The sequence below is a fragment of the Meleagris gallopavo genome, chromosome 3, assembly GCF_905368555.1.
Source record: "Meleagris gallopavo chromosome 3, MGAL_WU_HG_1.1, whole genome shotgun sequence".
In the NCBI taxonomy this organism is placed as follows: domain Eukaryota; kingdom Metazoa; phylum Chordata; class Aves; order Galliformes; family Phasianidae; genus Meleagris; species Meleagris gallopavo.
The window spans coordinates 88,837,863-88,856,027 of NC_139406.1; the positions used below are offsets into that span (position 1 = coordinate 88,837,863).

At 36.7% G+C, this 18,165-nt stretch overlaps 1 protein-coding gene across 1 annotated transcript in view; it reads right to left on the bottom strand.

Moving 5' to 3' along the window:
* Nucleotides 1-18,165, bottom strand: part of FAM135B (family with sequence similarity 135 member B) — a 122,912-nt gene that overhangs the window by 46,021 nt on the left and 58,726 nt on the right. Inside the window, exons 4-6 of the mRNA XM_085221732.1 lie at nucleotides 14,667-14,737; nucleotides 12,606-12,779; nucleotides 4,567-4,693 (exon numbers count right to left, since the gene is read on the bottom strand). Of these exons, the coding sequence (XP_085077858.1) occupies nucleotides 4,567-4,693; nucleotides 12,606-12,779; nucleotides 14,667-14,737 (372 nt within the window). The remainder of the gene's footprint in view (nucleotides 1-4,566; nucleotides 4,694-12,605; nucleotides 12,780-14,666; nucleotides 14,738-18,165) is intronic.

Genomic DNA, 18,165 nt, shown 5'->3' on the forward strand with positions numbered 1-18,165 from the left:
ACAAATTGCAAATGACTTCTGTGTGACATAAAAGCATGGGGTTTGGTGTTTTGTTTCTGTGTTATACTGAAATAACCTCATTTTTTCATATATTGCTAGGAAGAAGAAAGTATTAGCAAATTGTCTTTGGGAAAGAACTCTGTAATTCTATATAAATGACACTCCTAGTTCTTGTATTAATCCAGACATAAACTTAAGTCTTCTGGGATAGCTACATTAATGCTAGGTGGGAGAAGAACACTTCTCATCAGACATTGATGCCTTATTAGTGGGAAATCATATGATTAATCAATTTGATTACCTACAAGTCAACTTATCTGCAGTGCATCTGCTAGCCAAATGAAAACAAGATTACTGTGAGTACAACTTATTAATAACCTGCAATATGTCTTGATTATAACACAGCAGGCACGTGATGCACAATATTACAAAGTCATAAGAACATCCTGACAGCAGTGAATATAGAAGAGGTGTGTGGTGGAGAGTAAGGTACAAAATTGCAGAAGTGTGAGTGCCAATATAGTTTTCAGTTTTTAGCCCAGTAATTTTCAGTTCTGCAAGGGACATTTTATTTTTATTCTTTTGTAGATGTAGGATCTGCAGATATTTTTCTTTGTCTAGTTTTTATGGCTGCTCTTATCACACGAAAGCATGAGTCTGTGTGATGTTCTGAGACATCCAAACAACATCCAAATATCCAGAGCAGCACCCTAAATATGGGAAGAAACAATTTACCAGTCACCACTGGGAACTGAGATGCCCTGGGAGAAATTAGTCACAGACAGTTCATGGGTCTGCTTTATGCCACAACATCTCCCAAGTCCTTTTGAATATTGTTAATCCCCTCTGATATGCATATACCATGATCTCTTCATAAGCTGAAGAGATCCTTAGGAAGTAATAGTACATTTTCTTATTTTGCAGATTATTCTCTACTGATTTTTTGTCCAGAAAATCATTTTCTTTCATATTTATCTAACAGCAAAAGGCAGTAATCAACAAGAAATAGTGTTGGTGTCATAACTTTTCTTGAAAGGAAGAGCATGGCACAGAATTAAAACAAAATCACTTTGTCCTACACTCCAGCATGGTTCAAGAAACTTCCTGTGCGCAGGTAGAGAGAAAATATTAGAGAGATATGGACAAAGGGGTGGAGGAGGGAAGATTCCTATTTCCTATGTAGGACAAGAGTGGAAATCTTAATAAATCAATAAATAAATAAATATCAAGCCTTAGAGAGGTTCAATTACTACAACTTTTCCACTGAGCTGAGAGAAGAGAATATTGTCAGTGGTGTTTAGCAGTCACCTGTGGAGAGCTAGGAAAATCACATAGGTACAGTCCAGAGCTGCTGTCATTTAATTAGCCTCCATGTGGATAAGTCAGAATTGCAGAATGCGGAGCCTTCACGATGTATCACAAAGTAGTAGTACCTCAGCAGTTTGAATGCAGATGATTAACATTGTAAGTGGTGAGAGGAGCTGATGATAGATATGAACCTTCTTTGGTAATGAAGCTAGTAATGTGTACTTTTAATAAAAAAAAAAAAAGCAAATTGAGTAAAATTGAGTTTCATGAGGAACAAAAAGGTAAAACTGGTTGTATGACCTAGAGATGATATATCAAGATAAGTACCATGTACTTCATACACAGGAAGCGCTTGGAGGCATGACATCAGATTTTTAGAACAATTCTAGCTTTCCTTAAAGCTCAGCACTAATGTAAATCCAGCTGCTATTGAAGCTAAACATTCATGTTCTGTCTGAACCATAACTCTAATCATCTACTGAGTATGATAACACTAATGAGGAGAAAACTGACTTTTGTGAGCAAGTCTGCTTCACAACAGTGGAGAATTTATGAAGCCTATGAAATTGCATACATTATTGAGTTAATAAGTGCTTCAGAGATACTGAAGTACCCACTTGCCGAGGTTTTAAACTACACAGCTCCCAGTCTTGAGGATGAGGGTGCAATAAGAATGATTTAGAACTCCTACCCATTACAAACTTCCACTCACATGGAATTATTCTTGAATATTAATTGTGCCGCAGATGGTGGAGGGGAAAGTTCTTTTTTGTCTGCTGACAAGAGATAGACCTCAAACACTGGAAAATCCCTATTGTTCACAGCATGTCAGAGAACCAGCAGATTCAGTTCTCTACAATAAGCATCAGAAAGAAAACACTTGGCCAGCAGATGCCTCTTAAGGTCACAGAACCAGAGACTTCTCAGATCAAGTGCAACACAGAAATACACACAATCGGCAGAACTGATTATGGAGATGAACTCCCCCCCAAAAAAAAAACAACCAACTAAAACATGAAATCTGCTATATTCCAAAACAAACAGTTTTCCTGCATTATATTCCATTATTCCAGAAAATTATCTGAAGTCTCCTTACCATTCATAACAGCAGGGATTTTTCCATGCCCTTCTGCTCAGTGAACTGCTTATTTGTCTTAGAAGACAAGATACGCTGATTGTTATAGCCTAGACTTTAACTGGTTGTATCAAACCGTAGTTCCTTACAACTAAACAAAAAATGTAGTGGTATATCTTGTGCTAAGGTATCTAAGAATTACTGACTTGGACATGAAACAGGCAATGTCCAACCAAGAATATATAAAGAGGAATAGAAAAGTCTGTGTTTTTTGTCTAAGAAGGATCTATTCTCATGACCACTGAAGGTGATTGCATAATTCCTGAATACTGGACACATCTATAGTCCAGATGAAGTTATCTTTTATAAATGCATTCAAACAGTCTTGAAGGGAATTTATACACTTTTAAAGGGATATAAATTCTATTCAATATAAAGCATTGCAGCACTGCGAGAAATATTACTCCTCATTCTTTAATTAGCTATGGCTTGATATGAGTTTCAACATAAAACAGCAGCTAGTCATAAGGCCCTCACTTGGTTTCAGGCTTACCTCCTCAGAGCAGTTCCTTTACTAGCTCTTAATTTGTACTTTTTACATTACACTAAGAGAAGTAGTCTTCACTTATTATCATAAATCATGTATAGCATATGCAAAATCCATAGTCATAGGCCATCACAGTCTATTAAGTTAAAATATTCAGATCAAGAATAGATGTCATGACTTATATAGGTTTCTCAAGCTAAGCAAATACACACCTAGACGTGCAGAGGTGGAGTGTGCAAAATTATATTTCTAATTGACCAGTTTGATGCTCAGATGACCTGCAGCATAGCAGAGAGCTAAAGCCTATTCATGATAGAGTACTTGATAGGTCACCTGCTAGGACAATAATTATGCTGTCTTTAAAAAAAAAAAGAAAAAAAAAAAAAAAGATCTGTAATCAAAGAAGATTAGTCAGTCAAAGTGGATAGAAAATAGGGTTTGCACCTGAGGCAAATATTTGGTAAGGAAATAAAGTTTCCTAAACAACAACAGAGATTTTTCTGCAGAAAATGAAATGAAAAATAGGAGTTGGTAGTTAGCCTTTACATTTATCTTCTTAAAACAGAGATTTTTCCAGAGGATAATGAAAAGTAGGAACCATTCTCCTCTCTCTTCTTATGTAGAGACATACAGGCATTAGTTTTTTATGATAAACAGTTATTTAAATTGATACGTTGGGACTGTCTACTAGAGAAGTAGAGGTCAGTTTGTTTGTCAGTAGCATACAGTGACCCAACAGCTCCAACAACAGCCTCAGGCCAAACATTCTCTCATTTTGTGTTAATTCCCTGACAGTTCTGCACCAACTGCCTGAGGTTAGTATATTATTAATAGGTAGACGAGAATACTTTCAACAGAAAGTTTGAGAGAAGTTAAGGGCAGCATTTTAATCAGAACCTTTGAATTTAGGTTTTCTAACAATGAGATGATTCCAGTGTTCTAGGCTGGGGCTCTAGATTTGACAAAATATTTTTGACAAAAACAAACAAGCAAGCAAAACACTACAAAGCTAGCACTTTCCTGCTAAACAAAAAAACAAACAAAATCCAATTATTCATTATTTCAAACAGATGACTCTGTTCTAAAAGCTGCATAATAATCTCTGTTCATCATCTACAGTAAATAGCAAGATCAAAGGCATACACTAATTATGGGACCTGCCTCAAGTAAGGCCGGGTACATAACACCCCTTCAACAACACACACACAGTACTCATTCCTCAGTATTTCAGACACAAGTCCTTCCAAGTTCCTTCTTGCCACCAGCTTTGGCTTACTGCTAATCACAACATTATTAGTAACTACTCAAGGGCTCTGGTTGGTAAATATAAGATCTGAAAACAAGGATCTTTTACTGAATAATTAATTTCACCCTAAAGCAAACATCTTGTCAAGTGAATGCAACCCTGAAAGTTAATTGGTAATCAGGGGAATATCCATACTTCCTGAAGTTTTCTGAGACTGATCTGAGCACCCAGTAACTATGAACGCAAATGCCAGGTAATTCTAGAGAAATGAAGGATTCTTCAAAAGAAATCCCTATATTAGTGACATAAACCAGGGCATATTCTTTCAATACAACATGAACATTTTGTGTGACCAAATACAAGTGAAGTATTATTGTCCACCCTTCTTACCTCTGATGAAGTGGGTTTGCAGTAGCCAGCTCCAAACACAAGATTTTCTAATGACATACTGGATTGGTCTGGTCCTGTATCCAAGTTGCCTTTACCAAGCCATGAACCTTTCCCTGGACGAGCAAAACTAAATGAAGAAAAAATAAGAAAAATAATCAGAACAGTTTTGTTAAAGAAGAGACATTTCCTCCCTTGTGAAGAAAATACTTGCAGAATTTATTTATTTGGCTATTTATTTCCAGTCGATGTCATAACTCCAGATACCGTGTTTCCCTTATTAAATGAACGTTGTTCAATATGCGCTAGCTAAAACTATGTGAATGGGGCTTTCTTTCTTGGCATTCAGTCCAATGGGTTAGATGTTATTTTTCCTTCAGTCCTTCCTCTGCTTTCTTACATGCCTTTTTCCAGCCTAACATCTCAACAGGATGATCTTTTCATTTATCTACATAGATAACGTTCTCGTACAACTATTCATCAGCTTGCATCTTGATTCAAGGAGCATTTTTCTGGTGTTAATCATATCACTCTTCTTGTTTGAATTGTATGTTTCCTGTCTTATAGGATGAATTTCTTAATAATGAAAAACCATGCCTGGAGTCTATTCAGCACTGTAACCACCAGAGTCCTGATGAATAACTAGGGAACTTACTCTGGATTAATCTGACCAAAGTCTACATCTCCACTAATGATGTAGGTTGGAGAGGAATGGGTGTGAGTCATCTCTTTCTGAAGTGGTCCTATCAAAGAGGTCAGATGAACTTCATTCCCAAAGCACTTAGTTGTTACTGTGGACTATAAAGAGAGGTGAGGATGACTGCCTTATAAACAACCAAAATTAGGTGATATAAATGCTGTTAGCATGTGCTGTGCATAAACTACATCAAGATTTGGAGAGAAATCAGGCTACTCATGGAGAATACATTGAGAAAAAAAAAATCTGAGTCTAAAAACCAATGCAAGCTACCACAGTTGATTTTAAAAAGCACACAGGTAAAGATGGAATTGAAATAATTGCTCAGAAGAAAAAAATTCCATCATATTTGCTGTTCATACTCAGTGCAGATGTAATGTCACTGAGCTTGTGCTACAGCTTTCAGACCAGGAACACCACTCACCATCAAATGGTGCTTCCCACCCAGGTATCCCAAATTACCTCCTGTGAGGGGGAGCACAAAAAAACATTTTCCAACTATAAACTGAAAGAAATAAAGGCCAGAGGGCAATAGCACTTACTCTGCCAAAACTTTCCAATTTTAGCATATACCCCTAACTCAGTGTTTATCATGAGGCTTTGTCGGTTCAGATCAGCCATAATTCATGTATCTCTACACTTCATTCAGTTTTTAAGGATGGACTAGAGCGTTGACTGCATTACAAAAACACAGACAAATGAAAGAATCACAGAATCATAGAATCATTAAGGTTGGAAAGGATCTCTAAAATCATGTAGTCCAACCACCAACTCATCCCCATCATGCTCACTACATCTCTCAGTGTCATACCTACCCTTTTCTTTAACATCTCCAGGGATGGTGACTCCACCACCTCCCTGGACAGCCTGTTCCAATGCTTCACCACTCTTAGAAGAAATATTTCCTAATACACAACATGAACCTCCCCTGGCACAACTTAAAGCCTCTCATTCTATCACTGTTAACAGCAAGGAGAGGGTGTTTATGCTAAAACAAAAGAGAGGAGTAGAAATACTCGCTATCACCCAAATAATAGATGAGGTTCTGATGTGCAGGAAAACTCAGTAATGTGCAAAATAGAAAACAGATTTCAAGTAAAATCAGGAAAACTGAAAAATTTTAGGTTAATCACAAATACCCACTTCCTCTCTAACTCTAAACTGCTGATTTTTGTATATCCCACAGTAGTCATATACTAACAAAAAGAACGTTCCATGAGGGGGAGGATGGTATAGAAAGTCTTTGCAGCTATCTGGCCTTGTTAATGTATATTAATTGATGCAATCCAACAAATTGCTAGCTTGCTGCTTCCAAGCAGCAGGAAGCCTTTCCTTACATTTAAGATGCAAATAAATAAATAAAATAAAGCAATTACAAAGAGCCAAAAGATGAACAGTGCTCTGAACAATTTCTGCTGTTATTGGATGGTGATGTGTGCTCTGGTCTGTTGGAAAGGCTCAAGAAGTAGAAATAAAAAATGATTGCTGTGGTAACAGAGGGAAGCTTAAATAAATGTCGCCTACCCATGAAAAACTCATTTGAATATTAGCAAAGCTTTCAAAGGTTTTAAGGGAGAGAAAAGCACTTTTTAATGCTTTTTTATTTATTTATCTTTTGCTTTTACAGCTGAGAAGGGATTTTAATCTGCTGGTTTTATGGAAATTGAGTTCACATAGCACTGTAAAACAGAAACCTTTTTTTGGGAAACCTGCCAAAATGTCATCTGACTGTTGAGGCAAAGTTTAACTGGATGTATTACAGATTGTTGAGGTTCCCCTAGTGCCTTCTGAAGCACTTAATCATAAAATCAGAGAATGACAGAATATTCTGAATTGGAAGAGACCCACAAGGATTATCCAGTCCAATTTCTGGTTTAGCACAGGACCACTCAAAAATCAAACCCTGTATCTAACAGCATTGTCCAAACACTCCTTGAACTCCATCAGCCATACTGTCTGTTCCACAGCACCCTCGAATGAAGAACCTTTCCCTAACCCTACCAGATCCTCCTCTGACACAGTTCCATGTCATCTCCTTGAGTCCTGTTGTCACTAGAGAGCAGAGCTCAGTGCTGTCCCTCTGCTTCTCTCCTGAGGAAGATGTAACTGACATTTTTGCTCAATTGGAGCTTTAAACTGAAAAAAAGAAAGTTTTGCACCACCCTAGAATGACATTTTGGGAAGAACTTTCTGACTTTGAGGTTATATTTATGCAATCATTTCTGCAGTCATGGTTATTTTACGTGACTTTGATTCCAAGCCCTTCTGATTTATACTTTTAGCCTGTACAGAAACTTATGGAAATAACTGCATATTGTAATATGTGCTAGACTTTCTGTTCATTTTCAACCTACTGTTGCAGAATTGAATGTGGCACTTCTAGTTCCTGCACTGCACAACATATTAAGTAGTCATTCCTTAGGTTTTATCTTCGGTGGACTATTATTTAACATATAAATGAGATAACAGTTCCCTAGCACAAGAAATAGATTGTTATTGATAAATATTAATTCGGATATGTTATTGAAGTAATTCAGAATAAATGCTTCAGGATACTAATAAAATAAAATATTCCCTCCTCCACTAAATTGATACAAAGTTAAGTGATATTTTTAAATTTTTGTTGTAGCTTTCATTACAGTTGGGGAAAAATGGTAAGAGATTGGGCTCTGAATCTTATTTGCAAAAAATGATCATGCATTATATGAAAAGGTAAAACTATAAATTACAAAGTAAAACAAAACAAATCAAACAACAACAACAAAACTCTCACATTTCCAATTACAAGAAATGACAGTCTTGTGACAGTACCAGAATGGAAGTTCAGTATGGGAACTTGCTTATGTTTTTTAGAATAATAGGTGGATATTTACAGGTTGTGTTCCCCTAGACTCCCTCTTACACAAGGATTTTCACTAAGGTTATAATCAGTGATTGTAAAATGCTTTGAGCTTCTTGAGTAAGGCTCTTAAGAATTATTAAAATAGCATTTTTAATAGAAAAAAAAAAAAAAAATCCCTAGATCCCAAACAGAGTCAGGGTGGAATCCAGATTGCAATCTGTAGTGATTCTGATTGCTGGAAAATACTGGTTAAGTTGCCCTGAACATAGCTTGCTATAAAATTTGAAATCAGACAAAGAGAGATGGTAACAATTATTAATGCTTATTTGTTTGTTTTTAGAGTTTGACTCATAAATAGTTTTTTTCTTGTGTGATTTCTTGGTTTGTAGGTCAGGAGAACAGCATGTCAAAACAGAGGTTCACCATTGCAGATATAAAACAAATAGCAACAAATTAAAAGAAAATACACTTATTATTCCAGCAATTATTCAAGAATTCTTTGAGAAAAAAAAAAAAAAAAAAAAAGGAACAGTATTTTTTAAATAAGCATTTTATGGAAGTAATATTTCTTTCCCACATAAATACTCAGTTTTCTTTCTACAGATTACATTATTTGCAAATGAGGGAGAGGAAAAGTAAGTCATAACCTTTGCTACCCGGGATTAATTCTGTGGCAGTTTCAGACATAAGCTGCCCATAAGTAGGAGCCAGCTACACTCAGGATTGTAGGAAAATTGACCCAGCGCTCAGATTCAAGGTGCACAGGAAGGTATAGATATAGTGTGTATATCACACAGATATGTCACTGGTGCTGGTTTTGAGGAACAGGAAATGCCTGGGCAAAAAAAGGATTTAGTTAAGATAAAATTACTCGAGGATGGCCAAGGCTGTCCTGATTCCTCAGTGCAGTAGAGCTGAGATGAATTAGGTCAGGACTGAAACCTTTAAATACCCAATGTTCCTTTGATTCTGCTTCTTATTCCTACAGCAGTAAGCTCAGGGCAGTAAAATATCAGTGTACAGATCTTGGTTTCAGCACTTACAGAATGTTGCACTTGTTTCAGAGATTATCCACAAGCTGTATTTTTTCTAACAAACAGTACACTAGGCCAACTCCTCTTGGGAAGGAGTGGTCCAAAGGTCTTTGGAATAAACGAAGAACATAACCATGCTTCTTTCTGTGTGTGTCCTAAAATAGTCCAATTTAAGAAAGAAACTGAGCATGAAGCATGCCTAAGACTTATTAAATTGCACAACATAGAAATGGATGTGCCCCACTGGGAAAAGAAGTAGTATTTATTGAGGTCTGGGCTAAACTGGATCAGAGCACCTTTTCTAATTCCTGATGCTGGGCTGCTGGCTGCTTGTTCTGCTTATAAACTGGACCAGTTGTGAAGCTAGTGAGAGGGAGATAAAGGAAAAGTCAATGACTGAGGCCAGAAATGAAACTGGTATGAAAGAAAGACTAAGTAGAAAATTGGAATCCAAAACTGGACTTGCTCATCTTTCTTCTTCAGTGGCCTTCCTGGAGGGAAGGTGAGTTGCTTGCAGTCTGCAGCAGCAGAACTCCAGCCCTCTGGTGCCTGGCAGAAGGGTTTAAGTTTAGGAATGGAAAAGATGAGGGAAGCAGTGTTTCAGATCAAGGCTCCTCACATCTTTGTTCCTTATTATTGCATTTCTGCCAGGAAATCCAAAATTTTGGACGCAGTTCAACATGACCCAGTTTCTCCAACCACTTCTGGGGTGCATTTTAGAAAAGTCAGAGGAGCCTGAAGTGGGATTTTTTAATGAAGCTATGTCTGTGTGCTCTGTAAGGACAAGTCAAAGTTTCCCTGCCCCTTCCCTTCTGTTCAGAGCCCTCTCTGTACCAGTGTTTCAGAGGGATTAGGCTGTCCAAGGAGCAACAAAAGGAACTGATTCAAGAACGTAAGCATCCGAACATGCTCCTGGTCATCCCATCCAGCCTGGCCTTGAATGCCTCCAGGGATAGGGTATCCACCACATAGCTGGGCAATGTGAGTTGACTAGAAGCCTTCCTCATCACCTGATCCAGGCTCCCATCTCAATTAGTAAATGCATAAAATCATTATCAGATTGCCAACACCCCATTACAAATCTGAAGTTTATGCCTATGGGAAAAGCTGGGTCAAAATTTTCCATCAGAGTCCTACAAAGAATCACTGAATCCAGAATTTCACTTATTCTCAGATCTATAAGAGATGAAGGCTTTGAAATATCAAACCTAATAATTATATTTACTGTATAAGAAATTATTAACCAGGACAAACATTGTTATCAAAATATTCATTTTCTAAAAATTAGGTTTGATCTGCTGGAACTTTTTGTTGGTGAGCATTATTCAGCAGGGAAAGGCCAGAATCAATCCTACTGCTTTCTCTACTATTTAAATATAGGCATCTGGGAAGGATTTGGAGAAGAGTATTTAATTAGCCAACAGATCTAAGAAATATGAAAATCTGACCCATAGGGAATATGTGAGTGGACAGCTATTTCAGGCAAAGTTGTTCTCCAGGATAACTTCAAAACAGAAGTAAATTTTAATTCCAAATAATATGAGGTCTTTTTTTTTGTTCCCAAGGTATGTCTAACAAGAATCCTTGCTGTCATAGATATGAGTACAAATATGTGTAGAAATAAAGTGTATATATGTGTAAAATATTATGACAGAACAGTTTAAGGCAGTAAAATAAAACATAGTAAAATGCAGCATTTGTGTCTTTTTCAGGCAATACAACAATTTTATTTTTACTATAATGTCACAAAAAAGACTTTCCAATCATTCTGGTTCTTTCTGTTGCATTAGAAATAATAATGTGCTTTTAAAATTAAACCTTTTGTTCCATGGTCTCAGTAAGCTCCAATGACAAGTGCTAAGCAAGTAAGCTTGGAGCTGGGAGAAGGGGAGAAGAGAAAATAAACTTTATTGGATTGGTTTTGTTTCAAAATGTTTCACAGTGACATTTCTTTCATACTATTGACTTCACCCTGATTTATATGTATAGAATGCATGATATAAGAACTCTTTACACTTTGAATATTTATCAAGAATAAAACAAATCCTCAGTACCGCACTTTAAAGCAATTTTACTGGCTTAAGCAAATGAAACTCTATATTGTGTTGTCAAAACCTTCATTCCATTATATTAAGTAAAAATATTGTATATTTCATAAATGTCCACAAAATTATACTCTAAAAGCTATAATAATCTGACTGTAGAACATTTGCTTATTATGGGATTTATGCCTAATAGCTGTAACAACTCTCTGTAGTTCCATTAATTAGAGGATAACAAAGCACTGAAAACAGCAATTAAAGCCTATGGCTCTTCCATTCTTTTGTATAGTAGAACAATGGATAAATTATCTGAGCAAAATTATCTGGCTAGGAGTAGTCTGATACAATTTAATTCACTATTTTAAATATCCACATGTAACAGTGAGGAAATAACAGCAGTTACCAGCACCTCAGTGGAGGAAGAAAAGACAGATCTGTTGATCTGATGGGCTAATGCAACTCACACTGCTGTCACAGCTCAACCTTTTATAACCATAATTTATTGTATGGCACCAAGTATACACCATGCATTTACACAAATGAAGAAACAAGAAAAGACATATTAAGTCAAAACAGGAATCCTGAGAAAAAAAGTCTAGAGAAGCATCTTTTTCTTTCATATCTGTCACTCAATAGATATTTGGCACACAGCAAGGCTCTGCTAGAATAAAAAAGTTGAACAGTGCTGAACACTGCATTTTGTTCCAGAACCCAAAGAGCTCTCTTCCTCTCAGTACTCTTATCTTCTGTGACGACCAGATTGGACAGAAAGTAAATTGCCTTAAAGACATTTTCTTCTCCTCACCTGCTCTAAAAGTAGAGGATATTGACCTCTAGTCCTGTTTTATTTGAAGGAGTTCTGAACTGTTTTCTTGCCATTATGATTCAGATAACACAAATCACACTGTGTAATCTAGTGTTACACTGCTGCACGATCAAATCAGATGATCCTGCAAGGTAAAACTTCAACAGAAGGTTTCTCAAGTACCAATTCATGCATACCTACTTCCAGCCTTTTTATGAATTATGCTAATGCCCAGAGGCCAGAGGTGAGATTAGAGACCTACTGTCCTAAATGCTTTACAAAGTAAGTGAAAAAAATGTTAATGTTCTCAGGTGCTTTTTGACTAAAGAGAAAAGACAAACAAGGAGAAGAGAAATTTCACTAGTGTCACAGGTGGAGAATAAAGAGGTCATGTCTCTGAAATTTCTGCAGACTCTGATAGTTTTTGGTCAGATCCTGAATGTCTTACCAAGGGAAGGAGCTTATGTCAGAGTCTGAAACTAATCCCCAGTCACTAGTAACCTAGCCCAGATCTAAAAATCTTGAAAATAAATTATAATCTCCACTCCTTCCATACAATAAGGAAATGTATTCAGAAGAGAGATCTCTTCTGTCTTTCAAGAGACATTTCTGTGTCCCTTACCTGATCAGAGGCTGGTGTAATGCTACCAGTGACGCATGCACCGTGACAGATATCACTGACAGGTGGAAATAGTCAAACATGACAGGAACATGGTGGTGCAGACCTCTCTGGGGGTGGAAGTGAAGACACAGTGTACGGCTGCTGATCATGGGGATGGCTGGAACATCTCTCAGCCTAGAAAAGAAGGCAGTTTACAAGGATTAGTGAAAGCTTGAGTTGTCACAGCCTATAACATGCTACAAGTAGCAGACTGGGAGATGGCCTGAGCTGAATATTTATTACTTCCTGGTAAAATTCACAGCTTCAAAAGGATTTACATAACTGATGAGTATCTTATATTATACTTCTACCTAGTATAATCACAAATGTAACAAATAGAAACATGATGTACTAAGAGAAATAGATGTGATGCAGATCCAATTTCTCTTGGTGATTATCCTTGCTGTCCACTCATCTACCAGTTCTGGACTCATCAAGTGTTAATAAAAAGTAACAGGCAGGTAGAAAAGTGCTCAGCTTATTTGAATGTTAAAAGCCAGGACAGATCACTAATTGTAGTTTTTAATGTAACAATAACGTATTTTTCCTCAGGCAGCCTGTGAGAGGTAGAAGCAGTCCTATGTCAGAGAGAGCAAGACAAAGTCACAGAATCACAGAATCATGGAATTGTAGATTTTGGAAGGGACCTCTGGAGACCATAATCCACCTCATCTGCTGAGGCAGATTCCCTATAGCAGGTTACAGGGGAAAGTACCCAGATAGATTTTGAATATTTCCAGAGAAGGAGAGTCTACAACCTCTCTGCACAGCCTGTTCCAGTGTTGCATCATCCTCAAAGTAAAAAAGTTTTTCCTCATGTCCATATGGAACTTTCTGTGTTCCAGTTTGTGCCCAATGCTTTTTGTTCTGAAGCTGAGCATCACTGCAAAGAGCCTATCCCCATCCACTTGACTCCTGCCCCGTATATATTTATAAGCATTGACAAGATCCTCCCTGAGACTTCTCCAGGCTGAACATTTCCATTTCTCTCATCCTTTTCTCATAAGGGCGAGGTTACAGGCCCCTAATAACCTTTGTGGCCCTCCACTGGACTCTTTCTAGAAGTTCCCTATATTTTTTGAACTCTCTCACGCTCTTCTTAATGCACCCCAGGATACCACTGGCCTTCTTGGCCACAACACTGCACTCCTGGTTCATGGCCAACCTGTTGTCCACCAGAACACCCTGACCCTTTTCCACAAAGCTGCTTTCCAGCAGGTTAGTCCCTAATATGCACTGACGGATGTGATTATTCCTGTGCAGGAATGTACTGCACTTGCTCTCATTGAATCTCATCAGGTTCCTCTCTGCCCAACACTCCAGTCTGTCTAGATTTTGCTGAATAGTAGCTCAGCCTTCTGGTGTGTCAGCTACTCCTCCCAGCTTTGTAGCATCAGCAAATTTGTTGAGGGTTCATTCTATTCCCTCATCCAGGTCATCAGCAGAGATATTGAACAAGATCAGAGTCAATACCGATCCCTGGGGAACATCACTACTTGGAGTATCTTTCTACATAGCTTATGTGAAAAACTTTTTGCAGGAGGTCAAACAAAGGAGTAAGCGAAGTAACCACAGAGAAACAATACATTTAGGATTGGGTTCTTCTATTTTCAGAAAATACAAATTAAAATTTTCAAATAGATGTTGCTTATGACTATTTTAGAATAACTTTTTTTCAATCAACTTCAGCCACTTGGTTGACTCCTGCGATAAATGCATTCCTCAACCCCAGCCCCTCTCGGAGGTCAATGACGATATTTTCCTTTGACTTTAATTGCAAGAAGAAATAGAGCAACATTTAGCACACACTTAAAAATGAAAATGTTCTTTAGAAAAGGACTATGAGATACACTCTTCAAACACAGAGAGGAAAAATGGAAAGACTTCAACATCAAGGCAAATGAAAGACATAAGCCCTTCTTTTCAAAGCCCTTCTTTCCAAAAGAACTCTCACTTCATTGAAGCCATTTTCCAAACGAAGAAACCCTTATATTACCAAGTGAGCTTTAAAACAGCACTTACTGTTGTTCACTATCAGTAAAATGCAGGTCCAACTTGAGCTGAAAATCTGCCTCACTCAATGCATCTTCCACCTACAAAAGATAAAGGAAAGGCTGCCTTCATAAATTGGGACCTACAACATTGAAGGCAAAGGTTTTCCTGACAAAATCAAAGGCAAAAATATTAAGCAACAGTAGCATCCCTCTGCCATGGCAGAACAGAACAAATACAATAGCAGTAACTACTGAAGGAGTCAGGGAGCCAGAGCAGTTGAAGGTACTTTTTCCATGTCAAAAACGGTTTTTTTCTTGGTTGATAAATAGCCATGAAACCTTCTGGTTCCCTACTGTTATGACTCAAATATCAATTGCTCAGACACTTTTGACAATTTCTGGTCTCTCATAATTTGTCTTTTAGCTAATTTCTCATCAAGCTGATGCCATCCAGTCTCTCAGCCACTCTTCTCAGCGTTTGACAGCTTGAGAAGGAAGTTTCTCACTGATTTGCACCTGAACCATATTCTTTGTAAAATACAAAGGAAAATACACTTCAATTTTAGATGGCTTACATTAGACAAGATGAATTCTACATTTTCCAGCAAGTTAGCACCTTCTTAGCAGAATATTCAAAAAATTCACCAAAGACAGTCAGAGGAATCTACTACAATTTGACTAGTAGGATTTCTAGAGGAAATAAAATAAGTTTAGATACATTTCCCAAAGCTCAAACTCCATCTGCAGTGCGCCTTTTCCTGTGGAAGCAAGAACAGTTATAGACAAGGATTGATTGTACTTCATGAAAATAATTAAAGATGTAAAATATAGAGCCTTCTAATATGGTATTTCTCCTAGCATAATCACAGGCACTGAGATGTGAGAAAAAAATTCCAGCCTCTGTTCTCTAAAAATGTGCCTTCTCTTTTGTGTTTGTCTCAAAACATCTGGAAGTAAGTCTCCAGAAAAAAAAGGCTTTTTTTTCCTTTTTAATGAGTTGTTGTCACCAAAATCATAGTTGCTGGCAGTTGCAAAAGAAATAATCATTATTCAAGTTACACTCTGAATTTAAACTAGGAATTAAAATCAATTATAGAGCATCACACAAAGAAACCTCATCTGCCCACAGAGGGGTTGAAATTTTGGGTTTGTGCCTAAGAACTACTGAGCTCCTTCAGCTGTCACTGAATCTGTTTGAGTTTAAGCAAGTTGAACAGCTTCAGATATAGCAGGCTAGAAACATTTGCCCAGAACATCTTCAGGCAATGAGTAGGTATCTGAGAGATTTAGAGATATTCATTTCTGCACAGGATCATGCATTAAGGTGCAACTGAGCAACTTTATTTTTAGTTCCACAACTATATTGAAATCAGATTGCTCAGCACAGTGCAAGAACCCACATATAATCATACCATAGTACTCACTACAGAGATTATACATTTTCCTTTGTATATTGGAGGTTTAAATTATAAAGCTAGTGAAAATTGGACTGTGGATTCAAAACAAATGAAATCTTTAGGAGAAAATAACATTAAAATGCTTATGTATAGGTTGAATGTCTAAATCTCTTTTCTCCATTACACATTATACACATTATACACATTATCTAGAATCCAATCCAACTCTAAGACATGACAGTTACATATAAAAGTTATATGGTGAAAGTTACTGTACCACTTTGATTCTTGCTGGATTTTCTTGTGTTTTACTTATTTTCATGTATTAGAACCATAGCAGCATTAGATCCTTTACAAGGGAAAAATTGAAATGTCCTTCCCATGGTTCATACAGAAGAGACACTGAAATTTCTACTATTTGTCAGTCTTCAATATGTAATAATATTGTCTTTAATGAAATATTCATTGTTTTTCTTAGTACTTCTGTTACTGTCATGGTTATTTCCACATTTATCATCAACAGAATGCATAGTTGTCCAAAAGTTTGACATACCATCAATTTTTTTGTATTCTTTTTATTTTTGTTTTTCCCGGAAGTAAAGATTTAAGATTTTAAACCAGCCTACTTAAGAAATTAGCCTGAAAAAGTTCTTTGAAATATAACTCATGTTTGACTGTCTAAGCCAGGAAGTAGTGCTCCTAGATACACTGTGAAGGGTCTTCTGGTGTTTTTTGAAAAGTTGTATTAACGATTAAAATTACAACTGATGAAAGAGGAGATAAATACCTTTGTGGGAATATAGAAATTTAAACTGTTTACATCAGTTCTAATGTTGCCCTGTGGTTTCTTGTAACACTAACTTGTATCTCATGGAAAGTTTTTCATTACTGGACTGTCTGAGTCAACATTTCCCTGGTACTCCAACCTTGGCCAAGCTTGTGAAAAAAAAAACACAGCATTTTTGGCTGAGAGCACAAAATACTCCAGGAAACACTGCCTAGAATTCAGGCTCTTTTCTACCCTCTGACTCTCTCATCACCAAAAGAATACATTGGTAGGGAAATGTACTTTATTAAATACTCTTTGGAATCTATTCAGTAAAAAGTTTTGTATATGAAAAAAAGAAGCATTTCATGCAGTAAATTGTATACGCAAACTAACATATTCATATTTCTCTTGAAGCAGTCTTGAATCAAATTCATCATTTCAAATTTGAATTTTATTTTTTTCAGGTTTATGTTTATTTCTTTGATTTATTTTCTAAGAGCAACTCTATAAGTGAAGTTCCCATAATTGTTGTGATGTACTTCCATAATATTTAACAGTTTATCCAGGAGGTCAGTCTGAATGATCTGGCTGTCTCATCTTAAATTTCTCTGGAAAATACAAATTATAGAAGTACTGTTATGTTTCAGCATGCCTCATTCTATCCACCTTCAGCTACTAAATTGTTCTCCAACTGAGCCAGCAAGCAAGGAGACAAGTTACTTGTTTTACTGCTTGATAAAAAAAAAGACAGAGAAGAAAATTAGAGTTCTCTGTAACAACAAAGTCTGCAAAATTGTTTCAAATTCAAAGAGTACTGCATTCTGGAATGACATAGAAAAAGGCATTTAATAATACAGTTTTAGAGCACCATTTAAATGGTGAAAGTATGTTCAAGTGTCACTTCTATATGGATAATTGAGGTTTCTTCCATATAACATCAGACAAAAAATCTGAGTATCCACCTGGCCTATGCAGAAATAAAACAGTAGCAAATAATCTAATCTTAACATGCCCATGGCTATTCTTTTCTATTTTCCTGTTTTTTTTTTTTGTTTGTTTGTTTTTTGTTTTATGTTTTTTCTTTTAATTGAGCCAAACTCATCAACAAAACTACACTAGCACCATGAGGAGAAGGCAGACTGCTTCCTTGATGTAATATTTGATAGCATCAGTTCTGGCAGCAGAAACAACTTGGAGCGTATAAACTCAATACCCCCACTTTGCAGCCTAACTACCTTGTATATTTACCGTATCGTTAGACAAAAAAGCAGCAAACAAATGCTTCACCCTCAGTCAAAAATAAATACCATAGCACTAAACAGATTTGAATACAACTGGCATCTATTGTGTATTAAATAAAT